Consider the following 18,228-nt stretch of genomic DNA (forward strand, 5'->3'; position numbering starts at 1 on the left):
GAGAAAAGCAGGGTGCCCCAAAGTCATACAGTCCCAGGCACCTTCCAGAATATCACCTCCTCTGCCTACGCAGAGACCTCCTGCATTCGTTGCTTTCTCGTCCCTGGGTCAAAATGCTAAACACAAGCAGTTTAAGGGGGAGAGTGTTTGTTTTGGCGAGTATAGTACATCATGGTGGTGAAGCCATGACGGCAGGAATGTGAAGCAGCCAGCCACAGCACAGAGGTGAAGACTGGTGCTCACCTCACTTTCTCCAGGGTGTGTATCCAGGAACCCCGCCCCACAGGGATGGTGCTGCCCACACTCACAGTGGGTTTTTCCACTTCAGTCCTCCTTACCTAGATAACCCCTCACGGGCATGCCTAGAAGTTTGTCTCCTAGGTGATTTTAGATCCTGCCAAGTCAGGAATAATAACTATCCCAGTAACTCTGGTTCCTTGGCCCAGTGCTCTCAGGCACCACCACAGACCCTGTTGTGAAGACAGATGGTTTCTTCTAAGCCAAAGATATCCAGATATCCGGCAACCCGAGCTGTAGTCCCATCCCCGCCCCACCCAACTAGATAAGGCAATTTTCCTTTTCTCTCCAACCAGACAGCTCCCGCCCAGGCCTCTTGAGCCCTCATCAAACAGACGGAATCCACTCTCTGTGCAGTCAGCGCGTCTCTGGTGTTGTGAGTCAGCATCCTGTCCCAAATGGTTCTTGGCTCCTTGCCGTGGGACAGCGGAGACAGGGATTTTCCATGGGATGCAGAATCCAGAGCAGGCTAAGGGTTTTTACCCGCAGAGAGTAGAGAAGGGGGGGCTCTGTGGGTTTGGATTCAATGCTCGAAACTGATGCTCGAAAGATACGGTGAAGACCCAGCCCCCCAAAGTCACTGTCGGAGCCCAGCTGTCAATCCAAAGACATCCTCAGGTCGACTGCTGCTTAGAGCAGTGGCTTGAGTCTGTGTGAAAAGTTTTTACGAAGATCACCTAAGTGGGGCTGTGAATTTGAGGCCAGCTGGGTGAAACCCTGTTGAAAAAGCAAAAACCAAAAACTGAAAAATCAAACAAAACAACCCCTCAAAAATGAATAAGTAGACTTCAGATTATACTGAGCGCTCTGGTTTACAACCCATGCTTTTTCTGTTTGTATGTTGAGCATTTTCCCCAAATCAGTTAACACGTCCATGCTCTATTTAGAATGACCATATACACAGTATAGTATCCCAGTGTGTGGACAAAAGGAGTTTAATCGCCCTCTATTGGACATACAAGGGCGACGTCAGCATCCTCAGACCTGACCCAGGGTCTAGCAACAGGGTTTCTGTGTTTATACTGGCTACTCTAAAATCTAAGCTGAAGTTGTAGACATCTGTTAGCATATCAATATCAATACGTTCATTGGTGTGACCTCACTTGGAAATGAGCACATACACACTTTAAACCATCTTCCTTTTTATACCCAGAAATTCTACCTTTCTAATGCACGTGAAGCATCAGGGTGCTTACCCTGTCCAACTGTTCACTGATTTGCTCCCAAACAGCATAGCTCTGGGCTCCAAGTGCTTTGGGAAGCCTCTGACTTTCTGTAAGACAAGATAGGTGCAGTCCGTAAGTGACCTTGTGTGCTTAGAGACTCGGGAAATTACCCCCCACCCCAGCCATGGAAAAGACTTTTCCTCTTATTAAACAAAGTTCATAGTCAGGCTCAGGCAGTGGAAAGCTCTCTTGTTGCCCAAATCCTCAAACCTGAGCTTTCACGAGTTAAATGACGTGTGAGGAATATTTCTGATACAAAATTGGAAACTTTCAGATACCGCGGACCTTGCTTATCTTTGTAAATACACATGTTCCAATTAAAATGGGGACTGAAACATTTGGGTGGCACTTCGAAACTCCCAATTTAGATTTAATTTAGATTAAAACACTTATTCTTTTTTAATACAGTTGTAAAATTGATTATTAAAGTCACCTATTGAAGATTGAAAGCGCAGGATGTGTACTTTTCCTTGTGAGACAATCTCGTCTTCAATAAGTGTGGTTCTATTAATCAATTAGCTATTAAAATATAACTGCCGTATTAAACCTGACTCATTTGTCATGACAGCTGGTATAATTATAAAAATTATACCTAGCCACTTATACAGTCATAATCTTGCAATAAATATAAATAATTGTCTCTATTAATTCATTTTGGAGGTTCTGTCTCTTAATTCTCCAGTTAAGTGGCAATTTGGGGACCTTCATTTAAAATCCCCCTAAATCTTTGTCGTTCCTTCCGTCTGACTGCCAGGGTCCCGCACATGTACCTCCCACTGTTGATTTTGGAAATCGATTCATAGATAAAATAGCTTTTTAAGTGCAAATATTTAAAGGGTTGAGGCCCGAGGTCCAAGGCTTTCTGGGTAAGAAGGTAATGAGGGCGTCTGGGTATGGTCAGGAAGAGGGATGAGCCAGTCACTACATTCTAGCGTTGGGTTTGGAAGAGAGTATATGGATTCCACTGTGTGAAAGTCGCCTAAAGTGTGTGGTGGGGTAACTGTTCATGACTTGATTCCCCACAGGCGTGGACGAGGTCACCATTGTCAACATTCTGACTAACCGCAGCAATGCACAGAGGCAGGACATTGCCTTCGCCTACCAGAGGAGGACCAAAAAGGTACTGGAACCTTAGGGTGGAGGACAGGCATTGCTGAGTTAGTGTCCTCAGGTATCGCCTGTTCTGTTCTTAATGAGTGTGTGTGTGTGTGTGTGTGTGTGTGTGTGTGCATGTGTGTGTGTGCATATGTGTGTGTGCATGTGTGTGTGCATGTGTGTGTGCATGTGTGTGTATGTCTGTGTGTCTGTGTGTGTATGTGTGTGTGTGCATATGTGTGTGTCTGTGTGTGTGTGTATGAGTGTGTGTCTGTGTGTATGTGTGTGTGTTTGTGTGTGTCCCTTGTTTGTGTTGCTCTGCATACCGTAGGGTGGCAGGCCCTAAAGCGTCCAGATGATTCTCCTGTCTTCACTTTCTGTCACAGAAAAGCTGGGGATACAGATGTGTCCTGCCACATCTGGCTTTTTCACATCCAGCACCATTACCTGCTACGCCATTCCCCAACCCCACCCCTGTCCAACATTACTTTTCCTTTTTGTGAATTGTGGCTCTTCTTTAACTAAAAAGATCCTTCTAGAACCCTTGGAGGTCCAAGGTTTCTCTTACATCCTTTGTGAGGGTTGCTACTTACATAGGTATACATGTGGGAGCTGGAACATAAAGGTAACATCCTGGAGCACGTGAGGGAGACATACTGGAATAGACCACAAGAAAAGCAGTAATGGTCCCACTGATTACGTGCTGACTCTGTGTCGGACTCTGTGCTTAGGTGGCAACTCCCTCTCATGGCTCCTCAGGCTTCTTCGTCAGATGTCGTGAACTTAATTTTAGGATGGATTCTTCCACTGGGCGTGAATCCCAACATGTGCTTCTGATTCACGCTGAGGGGCTGGGGAGACAGCTCGGTTGGTAAAGTGCTTGTCACACAAGCATGAGAATCTGAGTTCAATCCCCAGCATCCATGTTATAAGAGCTAAATACACTGGCTTACCATTGGAACCCCAGTGCTGGGGACTGTAGACAAGATTCCGGGGGCTCCCTGGGCAGTCAGTCTAGCTGATTCAGAGAGCTCTGAGTTCCACGAGAGACCCTGTCTCAAATAGTAGATGGAGCTCAAGTGAGGAAAGAAACAAATCAACTTCTGACCTCCACATGTAAACATGCACATGCACATGAACGCACGTGCACACACACACACACACACACACGCACGCACACACGGCTGAAGTGCTATGTTCCAGCCCACTATCTTCAGTATACTTCCCTTCTGCTATTTAAGGAGTTTTGCATGTGTGTTTTCTTTGCTCATCCACCAGTGGCTAAAGCTAAGGCTAAGTTCATCTGAGTTTCTCACACAGCATTAAGAAATTTTATTTTTAAAGATGTGCTACTTAATTTTTAACTTTTTGCTGTTAAAAGCTTTTGATTTATATTTGGACAGTGCCATAAGAGTAGCCTCACGCAGCTCCCGTCTGACTTGAGGCTTTCACTTCCAGCCACAGTAGAGGTGACCTGAAAGAATACCGGGAGACACTGTATGTTCCAGGAGTTGACGTGACCACCAGGTCCTGGGAGTTGCAGGTCAAGCCTGGCTGCGGCTCCATCCTCCCAGCTCTGAAGCCGTTGGAAAGGACAGAAGTAGGAAAGCAGCTAGCTCCCTTCATCCCCCACGCATTACAGTTCTCCTTTCACTGGACGCGGTGTATTACTCTTCTGCAGTGAGGCACAGAAGGGAGGGCTTTATGTCCCTAGCTTTCCCAGAGGATCTGAGACCCGAGAGAGCCAAGTTCCTGTTGGAACAGGAGATCCACTATTCTGGACTGTAGGAAATAACTGCTCATTCAGTGTGGTCTTGGAACTGTGCGTGCACACAGAGCTTGATTTCACATTAGGTAATTGGAGACCACAGATCCTTCATAGCCTGTTAAAGTAAACATATTATCAGAATCATGAGAAGGGTCAGCAAATGCACAGGCATTACCAAGTGCTAAGGACAGACGACTGCCCTGATGGTTCTTGATGGCCCGGAGTGATTATCTATCACAGGAAGATGCCACAACTGCTTGAGGTAGTTTGTTGTTTGTCTAGAGCAGTGGCTCTCAATCTGTGGGTCATGATCTCTTTCAGGGGTTGAACAACCCTTTCACAGGGGTCGCCTGAGACCTTCGGAAAACAGATATTTACATTATGATTCATAGCAGTAGCAAAATTACAGTTGTGGAGTAGCAACAAAAATACTTTTGTGGCTTGGGATCACCACGGCATTTCTGACATGAAGAACTCCATTAAAGGGTTGCAGCATCAGGAAGGTTGAAAACCACTGGTCTAGAGGCACAGAGGGACCCTGCCCAGGCAGTGAGCTACAGACCCTGGCACAGCTAGTAAAAACAGACCACAGAGAGGAAGTTTGGATTTTGTGCTTTGCATATTTAAAAAAGTCCTAGACATGAGGTTTCTCTGTACAGAGAAAATCATTCTTTTATTAATCCCTTCTGGGATTTTTATGTGTGCTGAGTCCTATATTGGACATTCTGAGCAACACAGGTCAAAGTGGAAAAATCCAGTAGGTGCCCAGATGTCCACTGAGGTTAGAGCTGAGATGGTGGTAGGGAAGTGTCAAGGATAGACTAAGTTTGGGAATCACTTAACCTCAGGGTTCTAATTTAGAAAGCTGGCGTTCTAATTGGTATGTGTTATTTTAGAAAGACCCTCCTACCTCCCATGCATGTTTAGGGCATCAGAAGCCAGAGGAAGAAGGTGAAGGGGCTGGTCCCAAAGCTTCCTCAGAGCCGCATCAGGTCTGACATTCTTGAGACATGGCGTTCTAGAAGACTGTCTCTGAAGCAGTATATCACGTGGATCCTCAGAGATTGCTCACCAGACAGCCTACATGGCCAAGTTTCAGGCCAATGAGAGACCTTATCTCAAACAGAAAGTGGAGGACACCTGAGGAATGGCACCTAAGCTTGTCCTGTGTCCTTTACACCTACACACACACACACACACACACACACACACACACACACACACACACACACTCCACATGAAAACAAATGCAATACAGTTCAGTGCAGCTGCGTCCTAGTCCTTTCCCATGGTTGGTGAGAGTCCAGTCCCCAAGGAAGTATCTTTAAGAGTCACCCTGAATTAGGGACATCTGTCTATGTTTGTGAGTGCTGCCTCAGATCTCTGCCTTTATTAAAATCGTGTGCTCATGATGATAGTGGCATCCCTAAGAAATACCATTCAACAGGAAGTCGAGAGGGGACTCTGAGGGGCTGCCGTTCACATCACATTCATTACCACCCTGATTTGGAGGCGGAGATGGATCAGTGTGAGGTTCAGTGTTTTACACAGGGAAGGTTCAGCACCACCTCCCAGCCCTGCCAGGACGTCCTTCTCCAGGCTACCAGGTCCCACCCTAGAGCAGCATCACAAATGCCTTCCCTCGGACCTCAGCAGACCTGGGGGACTCTGCTGGCCTTTCTACCTCACTTCTTTTCAGCTTGACCTTGACCTTGGAAAGTCTCTCCGTCTCCGTGAGACCTTGCTCTCAGCTCTCCTCTCCGTAGCTGTCAGCTCCATTGGTTTCTGTGATCAGCCTGGTTGTGAATGGGTCTTGTTATCATTGGGTTTCTGCACTCCGGGTCTGATGAAGAGAATGTCGAGGAGGAAGTCCTCCCCAGACCACAGGATGGTCAAAGACTCACAGCCTGTTTTTTAGATAAAGCCATCGTTTTTCTGTCTTGCTGGCTTTAGAGTGGATGCTGGTTCCAAGTGACTCTTAGACATCTTCCTTTTGCAGGAACTGCCATCGGCGATGAAGTCGGCCTTGTCTGGTCACCTGGAGACGGTGATGTTAGGCCTGTTGAAGACACCTGCTCAGTACGATGCCTCTGAGCTCAAAGCCTCCATGAAGGTAAACACGTGGGGCGTCACCTGTCAACCTGCCCATTAGTGTCTGAATCACAGCCTTTTGAGTGTAACTAGGTGATTGTCAGTCATGTTGGATTCTTATTTGAAGTCATTTCCCCTCCAATGCTATAAGTTGTCAGGATTTGAACCAAAAATATTTCAATCTTTCTCTCTCTCTCTTTTTTTTTTTTTTTTAACGACTGCAAAGAAATTTCCTGATGCCGAGAAGCCGGTTAGCAGCTGCTCAGACTTGGCACCTGGGCGATTGGAACGCCTTTTGGGAAAACTGCTTCCTTGATTACAGATTGCACTTCCTCTTTAAGGAGGATGTGCATGGTATTAAGGAGAAAGTGAAACAGCCTTTGTTCAGGAAGCTTGCAGATTCTGCCTATGCCCTCCTGGCTGCTGCTTCCTCTCACTCCCCCACCCCCCATCCATTGCTGCAGTAGCCAGCATTTACATTTGGTCCAGAACCCAGCAATGCAGTGCGGGTGAGGGCCGGTTTCAGGTTGGCCATGGCACCTGGATCCAATGGGAAGTTTCTGCAGGACATAATATTGTTACCCAAGTTTTGATTTTGCAAAGTTACTTCGAACGTGGGATTTGAGGCTAAATAAGTACATTCTAGTTTAGAAACGCCCTTGGAGTTTGCACTCACCTAAGCCACACAATATTACTTGAATATAAGAGATGTACAAATGTCTAACACAACGGAGCACAGGGCCCCTTTCCTGCGTGCTTGTGACGTGTTGGATAATCCGAGGCTGCCCTCTGCCGGTACATCTTGGTAAGGCATCTTCAATGAGGGGAGGCTGTGTGTGTCACCCTGTTGGGTTGTCATCCTTTCTGGAGAACAGGCTGAAGAACACCCTGGGAATGAGGGCCTGTCACACATACAATATCACCAGAACCCTGGACTTGATGGCTCAGAGCCGTTGTAGGACTTTTTAAACCCCACCCCTTTCCCTCTCGTTCATCAGCATAGCTCGAGGGGCACCCTAGGCTGTACTACAGAGGAGATGCCAGTAAGAAGAGTGCCATGACACGCCAGGCAGGAAGGAAGGAAGAAGGAAGGAAGGAAGGAAGGAAGGAAGGAAGGAAGGACAGAAGGAAGGAAGGAGGGAAGGAAGGAAGGAGGGAAGGAAGGACAGAAGGAAGGAAGGAAGGAAGGACAGAAGGAAGGAAGGAAGGAAGAAAGGGAGGGAGGGAGGGAGGGAGGGAGGGAGAGTGTAGTTCCATGTCCACAACAGCTTTGAATGGTAGCATTCCTGAGATTGCCAAGTCTTTGGGCCATTAGGGTCATGTGTAAGCCAATCTTTCCCCAGGTTTCTTTAACTATCAACACTTGGATCAGTTCATCTTATTTTTGTCAAGAATCCACTTAGTTGGGATTCATGTGATTTTACTGGTATCTATGGTCAGGTATTATTGACTTAAAGCAGACCTGTGGGAGCTGTCAGTCATTCCACTAATCCAAGTAGCTGGAGCCAATGAAAGGCGCTTTAACTGAACCATCTTTGACCCGACGCCAGCTCTTCCATTAGCTATCACGGTCGAGTGACCCTTCTGCGAAGCACCCAGATCTTCAAGTGACATTTACTAAAATGATGCTTTCAAAAAAAAGAAAGAAAACCTGTTTTCACGTCGGGCAATACTAGTGGCAGTGTTTTGCCACATGCCACAGGAGAGGTTGGTCCTGTGATAAGAATTATGCGTAAGCTGTGGAAAGCTTGGGCTAAGTTTTAGAAATTGCCAAGGTCACCTTTGTAAGCGTAGATAAAACCCTATTAGAACTGTGGGTGATGGAAAGGGAGATACTACGCCCAGCTCACTTTCCCTCGGTGTCAGGACCCGACATTTCTCCAGGCACACGAGTTAGACTTCATTTCTGTCATCTTTGAAAACACTGCATCTCCCTGGAAATATTCAAAGACACTCTGTGGCCATCTCAGCACGTCCCTTCAGAGATTCAGAGCTGCGTGGACCTTTCAATAAAAAGGGAAGAACTTGGGGGTTTCCCTGGAACCTGTGGAAAACCATGATTAAAATCCGGGGGAGAAGAGTCGAAGATTAGATTAAGATTAAGATTTGAAATTAACTATTAACCCGGGGCATAGCTTAGATTATAGAAGACACATTTTAAAGGGGCGTACACTCTCTAATAAGTTTAATTAACAGCCAACACACTTTCCTGGGGATAAGTACCTTTCTTATTGTATTCGCACCTTATAATTGATTTACATTTTAAACAGTTGTAATTCTGCTTAGTTCAAAGTGGCACCTCTATCTTCGTGAAGACATGTGCTGGAAGACCCTGGTTATTAAGTCTTGACTTTGATCAGGAAGCCAGCTTTGAAATCCATGTTTCATTGAGTCCTTTCAAGCTCTCCAGCGCGCTCAGAAGTGTATATATTAAATTCAAACATCCCACTCATTAAACTCTCATTTCCTAATAAAGAGCAGCTTCTCGGCTTAATTGTCACCGTTATTTCCTCTCCCTAAATACCCAAAAAGTGCAGAGTAATCAAGCAAAAGTGGGAGTAACAGGAGGTATTTTTTTTCTTAAAACATTAAGCCATTTTTGCATTTCAAAGAAGAGAGCGAATTTTTATCCTAACTAGCACCTTTCTGCTAAGTAGATGTTCTAATCTGTGGCAGCTGCCGACAGTGGCCACACGTCATTTCTCGTTCAATGGAGACAACCATTTCCTGTTTATTAAAAATAGTGGGTGGCCCCGATAGAAACAAATAGCAAGCCGGAGTCCCACGGCCTCCTCCTGCACCGAGGGAATACGCTAAGGCTGTCCCTTCTCATTCATTTTTAAAAAACACAGTAGAACATAGATATGCTGCTTACACCATCTTGGGATCTGGTGATGTGACAGAAAAAAGAAAAAAAGCAGCTTTATCAAGTGCTTGAGGAGCGGAGCACAGCTTGCTCAGGAGGGGTGTCCCTGACGGAGCCATCTGTTTGCGGGTTATGGGACAGAGTCTGAGAAGTGGGCTGAGGTGAGGAAGGCTGCTGATGCCTGGGCTTCTTGCTTCACAGGGCCTGGGGACTGATGAGGACTCCCTCATCGAGATCATCTGCTCAAGAACCAACCAGGAGCTGCAGGAGATTAACCGAGTGTATAAGGAAAGTGAGTAGCCTGTTTCCGAGCTCCACCCTCTCAGCCCAGGGCAGGCCTGCATGCTCGCACGCATGCTTTCCTTCCTGAATATGAAGATAGGGGTCAACCTCAGGTGTTGTTCCCAGGAGCCATCCACCTTTCATTCTGACAAGTTTCTCACTAAACCTGGAGCTTACCAACTAGTCCAGACCGGCTAGCCGATGAACCCAGGGATGCCCCTGCCTCTGCCTCCCCAGCACTTGGATTTCAAACGCACACTTAGCACATTAGGCACAGTTATGGAGGTCAGAGGACAGCCCCCAAGGCTGCTGATTCTAGCCTTCCACTGTGAGGGGTCTGGTGGCTAGAACTTGGGTCAGCAGATGTGGCTGTAAGCGCTTTTATTTACTGAGCAGTCCTACCAGCTTGAGGAACAATATTTTAGTTAGGAATGAGTTTGCTGATTAAAGGGAGCCTGAGGACTCCTGGGTTTGACTTTGGTGTATTTGTCTGTGAGAACTGACAGTCACCCTAGCTTTGATCTCACAGGAGTAGAGACTTCTTTCTCGCTTGGGGACTCAGGCACAGGGCTATTTCCAAACTAACACAACAATGCCTGCTCTTTGAAGCTTGGTGGGTGACAGAGGAGGGTTGTAGTGGGTGCTTGGGTGTGCCAGCGGGTGACATCCAGATATGTTGTTTTCTCAGTGTACAAGACCGATCTGGAGAAGGACATTGTCTCTGACACATCTGGAGAATTCCGAAAGCTGTTGGTCGCCCTTGCAAAGGTCTCTCTCCCTCCCTCCCTCCCTCCCTCCCTCCCTCCCTCCCTCCCTCCCCGTGCTTCCTTCCACGGCAGGCACAGCTACTTCTATACTGGGGAGGGAATTAACTAAATCCTCGTACCTGCTCAGAAATTCTGCTGCATTCCCGTCGCTGCAGAGCTGTCATATTTGTTAATGGGATTTCTTATCCCTCGGAACCGTGTGGACAACTGGACGCCGGGGCCAGGGGAGGGGTAGGCAGCTCCCAAGCTCTGGCCTGGATTTCTGTGCTAACCTGCACTGACTGACTTAAGGAAGGTCACTTTGCCTCTATTTGTGGCCACACCGGACCTGTTAAAATGACCTCACCCCTTTCACCTTTCACCCCTTGTGTGCATGCACAGACCTTGCCTTCCATGTCCTTTGGAATATGTGCGGGTCTGGCGTTTTGCTAACGTTACCACATTAACATGGATGTAAGGCACGTTTCCTTTCTGGCCCACATGCACCTGAACACCTGTCTGTCAAGGGAAGGGAATTCTCTCAGGGAGCCCTGTGGCAAATGACTCAGGAGTGTGCTGCAGCCTGGCCCACTCATGACACTCTCCACAATGTCCACAATGACATGTCTCCATGACAGTGACAGTGACGAGTCTGTGACTCTCCTGTATTCATTTGCCCCATCCGTGCACTGCAGATTCACGGTCTTTTTAGAATCCACTTGCATCTTGCTTCCTTGGCCAAAACCCATAGCCACTGCACCCTTCCAGAAAGTCCCACTGACTTCACCTCCGTGACCCTTCCTCTTCATCACTGTAATTCTGTCCTTCTGCTCTGTGATGGCTCGGGGTGGTGTATCACTCACCTGTAAGCCTGTTCCACTTCTGCCTGTGTGTGCAGAATGCCCCTGCCCACCACCATACTGCTGGCCCCTGAGGGTTCAGCTCAGGCCCTATCCCAGCCCTCCTGGGCCCAGCTAACTGTTTACTACACTAGCCTTTCCCTTCATTTGCATACTGTATCCTGGTGGCCCCCTTGCCATGTGTTTCACCATTGTACACAGTTTAAGGGAAGAGACTTAAATGGGCTCAGCTTCTCTGGGGCAAGTCAGGGAATTCGGTAAGATGCTTACTGAGGCTTGGGTCCCCAGGGTTGGCCCACAATGATGAGACATGGTGTAGCCACTTCCCTCCCTGACCATCTCTCTCTTCTTGTGAAAAGCTGGCCATAGTATCTGCTCAGGAATGAGGCTATGGTTCACCTGGGTTGGAGAGGAAACACCTCCAGCTTTAGAATGCACCAAGAGCTAGGTCTGAGGGTCCTTCTTGTTTTTCCCCTACAGGGCAAACGAGCAGAGGATGGCTCTGTTATTGACTACGAGCTGATTGACCAGGATGCCCGGGTACGTTCCAAGCTTCTTGGTTGAGTTTTACATGGCATGTGTATCTGGAGGGGGTTGTATCCCACACAACCATTTATTTATATACAACGAATGACCTCAAGCTAACATTTGTTATCTCTCAGATTCTCCAGGTCAGGGATGGAGACTGGGTTGACCAGATAATTCTGGCTTGAGGCCTCTCATGTGGTTGTAGATAAGATGTTGGTTAGGGCTATAATTACTGAGCGCATGACCAGGTCAAAGGGAATCTTCCCTACGTGGCTCATGTGTGACTTCCTTTTGGCAAGAGATGTTAGCATTCCTCCACACAGGCCTCCACAGACTGCTTGAATGTCCCCAACAACATTGCCCCTGGCTTCCCTAGAGCTGAGTGACCCAAGAGGGATCCAGAAACCCTCATGCTCTCATGACTCAGTCGCAAGTGTCATACACTCTTGTCATAATCTGACCATTAGAAGTGAGTCCATGAGTCCAGCCCACAGCTGTGGGAGGGGTAAAACTAAGTAATGTCCTTTCCAAGGGAGAAATGGGCCTTTTAAAGCCTCAGCCCATCTGAACATAGAGGTCTGTCTCCAGGAACCATGTTTGTAATGCTGGGGTTAATTATCAGATCTGTACCCAGGTCCCATTGACTCATTCAGGCTTTGATTGCATAGAAGTGCTAGGTCCTGACCTTAAGCTCTTAGGGAAGCTGGAGCAGATGGGGTAGGCACACCAGGAGAGGAAGGCTCCCTGCTCCACTCAGTGAGGACAGAGGAAGATGGCAGGGGCCTGTGGCCTCCTCATAAAGCTATTTTAGATAACTCGAACTAGGCGTGGCTCACCTAGAGGGGTCGGCGGCTTTGTTATCTCAAAGCGAAAGTCATAAGAGCGGCAGACAAAATCATGTGCCTCTGTTTTAAAATCTTATATAGTCTGGGGCGTGCATCGAGTGTAAGAGAAAGGCTCTTTAATAAATGCTAGAAGTGGGCTTTGTGGCCTAGGGAGATAGCTCAGTGTGGCCCCGGGAAGCCAAAAGTTTGGGCACACCTGCTCTAAGCGGTCCACGATGGGTCCCGGCTGCAGCACAGGCCCGTGCACTCACGTGTCTCTTGGAACGGGCTTTTGAGTAACGCCGGCTAGGGGGTTGTGTGGTTAACTTCTCCTGGTTGGCGGCATCTCTCGCAGGAGCTCTATGATGCTGGGGTGAAGAGGAAAGGAACCGACGTCCCCAAGTGGATCAGCATCATGACTGAGCGCAGTGTGTGCCACCTCCAGAAAGGTGGGTGCTGTGCCAGCGGGGGCTCGGGGGCTCGGGGGCTCGGGGGCTCGGGGGCTCGGGGGCTCGGGGGCTCGGGGGCTCGGGGGCTCGGGGGCTCGGGGGCTCAGTGCCTGGAGGCTCTCAGGTGGCAAAGGCTGCAGTGAGGTGCAGAGCTCCCAGAGCAAGGCTCGTTCCCCACTCGGCCCTTTCAGTTTCCTTTATCAAACCATTTGGCCTCCTTTCTCACTGTGGACCCTCCGTCCCCAAATGTGTTCAATATTTGATATGTTAGCTTGTTTCACTGTGTGTGTGTGTGTGTGTGTGTGTGTGTGTGTGTGTGCGCGCGCGTGCGTGTATGTGTGCATGTTCATATGAGTGCACATGTGTTTGGAGTGCATGTGGGAGCCAAGGTTAACCTTTGAAACCATTGACCCCGGGGTGGTTGTTTTGGTTTTTAGACTCATTGGCCTTGAGTTCAAACACTAGGCTAGGCAGCCTGGACAGACAGCTGCCACCCATCTGCCTCAGCCTTCTCAGCACTGGGATTACAAGCACACACCATCATGCTTGGCTTGTTTGTTTGTTTGTTTTGAAACATGGGTTTTGGGTTTGGGGGGCTAAACACGGACCTCAGGCCGTTTCCATGGCCCTTCCTAATTCCCCTTCTTACCTGAGGATCCTTTGCTCTCGCCATGATTGTTGAAGTACAGGACATGACCCCTGGCTCTATCCTGTTTTCCATGACATCCACATAGATGGAGTCCAGTCAGGGAACATAGGGATGGTTAAATTCTGTGGCCTAGGCAGAGCCATTAAGGATAGGAGCTAGACCTGGGTCATCTGGCAAGACAGGTACAAACAGCTCTAGTCCACCAAGGTGACCTCCAGCCCCTAAATGACTGCCAGGCCCTGGGATGCGTGGGGATCACCTTTAGGTGTTGGTTTCTTGTTTTTGTTGCTGCTACTATCTAATTGTGTAGGCCGTCCGTGTGGCTTCGACCGGCACTTCTGATATCATCTGTTCTTCTCTTAGTGTTCGAAAGGTACAAGAGCTACAGTCCTTATGACATGCTGGAGAGCATCAAGAAAGAGGTCAAAGGAGACCTGGAGAACGCCTTCCTGAACCTGGGTGAGCAAGGGTGGCCTTTCCTCGCCGGCAGAGAGGGCAGAGACAGGAGGAGTGAATGATTATGTGTTTCCTTCAATGGGGACTTGAGAGGTGTGGTGCCTTTCTGCAAGTCTCGGAGAGCTTTAGGATTGCCTGCAGATTTAAAGACATGAAGTAGGCTTAAGTTGCCAGGAAGGACTAAGTTGGCTGGAGAAGAGAGGGCTATAATGGGGACACTCATATATACACTGGGTCATCACTGACCTCTGCATCTCATGATTGAAGAGACCACAGTGGGTAGAACCTACTGGTTCACGAGATTCAGAGTTTTCCTTGGTCTTCTACATCCTGGATCCATGGGGCAGGCCCATTCTGGTTGGTGTCTTAGGGCCGGGGCATCATCTTTCTTCATGCACGGCAGGAAAGCAGCCTCACCCCTGACCTGTGTCTCCTTTCCACAGTTCAGTGCATTCAGAACAAGCCCCTGTACTTTGCTGACCGGCTGTATGACTCCATGAAGGTAAGGGCTGCTGGTCCAGAGGCTCCATTTCCACTGGGCTCCTCCTCTGTGTTGGCTCAAACTGAATCTTCTTGACTAGTGTGTTTAGAACAGTGACTCTCAACCTTCCTGACGCTGCGGCCCTTTAATACAGTTCCTTATGTTGTGGTGACCCCCAACCGTAAGATTATTTTGTTGCTACTTCAGAACTGGACTTTTGCGACTGTGATGAATTGTAATATAAATATCTGACATACAGGATATCTGGTATGCTACCCCAAAGGGGTTGAGCCCCACAGGTTGATAACCACTGGTTTAGAGGATGGGTTCCCGCTAGCTGGCTGAGATTGGATTTGACGGGCGAGAAAGCACCACTCTGTCATCTCTTGTCTGGTTAAATATGTATGATGCATCTTCAGAATAAGATGTCACTGGTGGGAAAGGGTTAGGTGACAGCGGCGTCTGATTCCTGCTGGGGGTTTCAGTGATGGCCTCCTACTATTCCGAGGATAAAAACAAACAGGATGGGAGTGACCATCAGTGGGTACTACATGACAGCTTTTCAGTTCCCTCCCCTGGAAACCATGCAGGGCTCCCATTTTTATCTTTTTGATAAAGACGGAAGGCAGAGCTCCTGGAGCCAAGGCCAGCTTGCTGTCACATAGCAGATGCACAGCTGGGGGCTCTTCCTGCCTGAACCGCCCCAGACCAGCCTGTTTCTTGTTCTTGTCCTGTCAGGACTGTTCTACTTTCCAGGCCCTTGCTTTCCTCTCTGGAGCACCTCCCTTGTCCATGCCCCTCTGTCTGCTCTCCCTGGACTCCTTGTCACAGATAATTTCCCTAGAGCAGGCCCTTCCATGTGTTCACCAAGAGTCATACGAGCAGTATGCTGGCCCATCCTCTCCGCATCCCTGTGTTGCGTATGCAGACTTGCAGGCTGGCAGTCAGAAGCACAGAGCTGGCTAGAGACGTGGCTCGGCGGTTCAGAGCACACACTGCTCCCACAGAGGCTCCTTTCCTTCCCGGCATCTACTTTGAATCATTCATAGGCTCCCGAAACTCCAGCTACAGGGGATCTGATGCCCTCTTCTGGCCTCTGTGTGCAACTGCATGCACACCTACGGGCTCCCTTATACACATACTTAGAAATTTTAAAAATAAACCTTTTAAAAATTCAGATGTGCTTAGAAATCTAAGGCGCTCATCTTCGTTAAGGAAACAGACCCAGTATTGCATTTTTAAGTCTTGTAAGATAACAGCATCGAGACCCACATATGTGGGGCTGGAAAGACAGCGCAGGCATTAGGGAAGCTTGCTGCTTTTGTAGTGATCCTGGGTTTGGCTCCCAGCTCCAGGTTGGACAGCTCACAACATCTGAAACTCCAGCTTCAGGGGATCTGACACTCTTTTCTGGACTCCAGAGGGCTCCCCTACACACACACACACACACACACACACACACACACACACACACACACATAAAAAGCAGAATAAATCTTTAAAAAAAAAACATGCACATATAAGAAGCAGAAAAAATGTGGAGGATGCTTTTTTAATGATAACGGTGTCAAGGAACTTAACTTTGATCATCAATCTGACTTTCAGGGCAAGGGGACTCGAGACAAGGTCCTGATTAGAATCATGGTCTCTCGCAGTGAAGTGGACATGTTGAAAATCAGATCTGAATTCAAGAGGAAATATGGCAAATCCCTGTACTACTTCATCCAGGTAAAGGCTGTGGCACTGAGCTGGCTCTGCCAGGCATGGTGTGTGTGTGTGTGTGTGTGTGTGTGTGTGTGTGTGTGTGTGTGTGTGTGCATATGCATCTGTATTGCATGTGTGTGTATACATGTGTGTGCATGTGCATGTGTGTGTGCATGTGCATATGCATCTGCATTGCATGTGTGTGTATGAGTGTGGGTGTGCATGCATGCGTGTGTGTGTGTGTGTGCATGTGTATGTGTGCAAGTGTATCTGCAGGCATGCGTGTGTGTCTTCATTTCACTAGTTATTTTCAGGAATCCTTAAAATCCACAAAAACTTCAAGAGAGAGGGCAGGGGGGTTGCACCCTGTCCTGTGCAGAAGGGTACAGGTGCAGGAGAAACGCGGGTGTGCTGCAGAGCCCCCTGCAGGACTGCAGTGTGGGATCCATTCTCTGCCCTCGCAGTCATGGTAGGAAGAAGTACCATTTCCTACTGTGCTTCAGAGGCCCGGACCTTGGTCCACTGTACAGACCTGCAAACCCCCAGGGCACAGCAAGGCTATGGCGGGCTCCTGTGCAGTCTACTCTGTTTGTTTTCCTGACACTACAATTGTTTTTCTTCTTTCTGGCCACTGTAGCAAGACACTAAGGGTGACTACCAGAAGGCGCTGCTGTACCTGTGTGGTGGGGACGACTGAAGGGCTTGGCACGGTGGATCGCCCAGAAGTGGCCCAACCTAATGTTCTAGAGAATCAGCCTGCCACTAACGGACCCCTGAGCTCCTCCCTGTGAAGATGACGATAGGGCTGCCGACCCATCCCCCATCTTAGCTGCCTTTGCCTGGCTTTCCCCTCATTCTCTCCTTTACGCCAAAGAAATAAGCATTCCAGGGAGTTGGACGTACTGTCTGTGACATGAGACACTTCCTCATATGTACTGTGTCGTGAATAAACCATTTTTACTTTAGAAACAAGAGTGTAGTGTCCTTGCCCTTGCTTTCAAGCCGGTGTTCAGAAAGCAGGCATGCTCGGGATTTGATGTTCATTCAGGGAGGTTGCCCCTAGAGGGAGAAAGTTCTAGAACTGAGCTCTTGTTCTATTCACGCAGATGAACACCAACAACACACTGAAGAAATGATTGCATCCCAGTCTAACTTGGTGAACAAATGAACTTAGAGTCACTTAAGAGAACCTGGCTGTAGGGTTACTCAAAGAAGCATGGGAAACTTCACCACTGTAGAAAATGTCCCTGTCCCTCCCAGCAACAAGTACTTGTCTTATGCATTCTCAAGTGGGGGTAGTGGGGACAATACACTTCTTCCCACATTCATGAAGTAACCCAGTAAGGATGTGTACACCCTGGGGGAGGAGCCTCACAAGCCCCTCCCTGCTTCATGGGGGACTGTGACTGAGTGGGTATCACAGCTACTGAGACTTCAAGTGGGCAAAGGTCCCACCATGTCTGGGAGACAGGGTCCTAGAACACACGTGTACACAGTTCTAGCACCACAAGAAAGAAAACAATTCACTGCTTCAGTCACTCTATATTTCTTAAGTTTGGTACCCACCTCTGGTGGGAAAAGAATGCCTGCACGCTAGGGGAAGTTTCTTTTGGATCAGTCCACATGCCTATAGTGAGAGGGCCAGGGGGCAAGGTCCCAAGAACTCCTTTGCAGGTAGTAGATGAAAGGGACTATCTGTGGTGGTCACAATCTGGGGAGAAATCTGAGGTAGGATGGGGTATTTTGTGTTTTCTTTGGTTGCTGTGGTGGGTTTAAAGGTTTGGTTTTTGCTATCTTTGAAAGACTTATCTTTATTATTATTTTTAATTACGTGTGTGGGCATGTGTGTATGTGAGCATGAGTGCAGGTACCTGAAATGACCACAAGAGGGCATCAGATTCCCCCT

General features: G+C 48.3%; 1 protein-coding gene across 1 annotated transcript in view; it reads left to right on the forward strand.

Moving 5' to 3' along the window:
- The window catches only part of Anxa2 (annexin A2), a 36,198-nt gene extending 18,904 nt beyond the window's left edge, over positions 1 to 17,294 (forward strand). Inside the window, exons 4-13 of the mRNA XM_032910064.1 lie at positions 2,549 to 2,643; positions 6,386 to 6,499; positions 9,545 to 9,635; positions 10,314 to 10,393; positions 11,712 to 11,771; positions 12,939 to 13,032; positions 14,045 to 14,140; positions 14,581 to 14,639; positions 16,224 to 16,346; positions 16,960 to 17,294. Of these exons, the coding sequence (XP_032765955.1) occupies positions 2,549 to 2,643; positions 6,386 to 6,499; positions 9,545 to 9,635; positions 10,314 to 10,393; positions 11,712 to 11,771; positions 12,939 to 13,032; positions 14,045 to 14,140; positions 14,581 to 14,639; positions 16,224 to 16,346; positions 16,960 to 17,019 (872 nt within the window). The 3' untranslated portion in view covers positions 17,020 to 17,294. The remainder of the gene's footprint in view (positions 1 to 2,548; positions 2,644 to 6,385; positions 6,500 to 9,544; positions 9,636 to 10,313; positions 10,394 to 11,711; positions 11,772 to 12,938; positions 13,033 to 14,044; positions 14,141 to 14,580; positions 14,640 to 16,223; positions 16,347 to 16,959) is intronic.
- Positions 17,295 to 18,228: the final 934 nt, after the last annotated feature.

The sequence above is a fragment of the Rattus rattus genome, chromosome 8 (assembly GCF_011064425.1).
Source record: "Rattus rattus isolate New Zealand chromosome 8, Rrattus_CSIRO_v1, whole genome shotgun sequence".
In the NCBI taxonomy this organism is placed as follows: domain Eukaryota; kingdom Metazoa; phylum Chordata; class Mammalia; order Rodentia; family Muridae; genus Rattus; species Rattus rattus.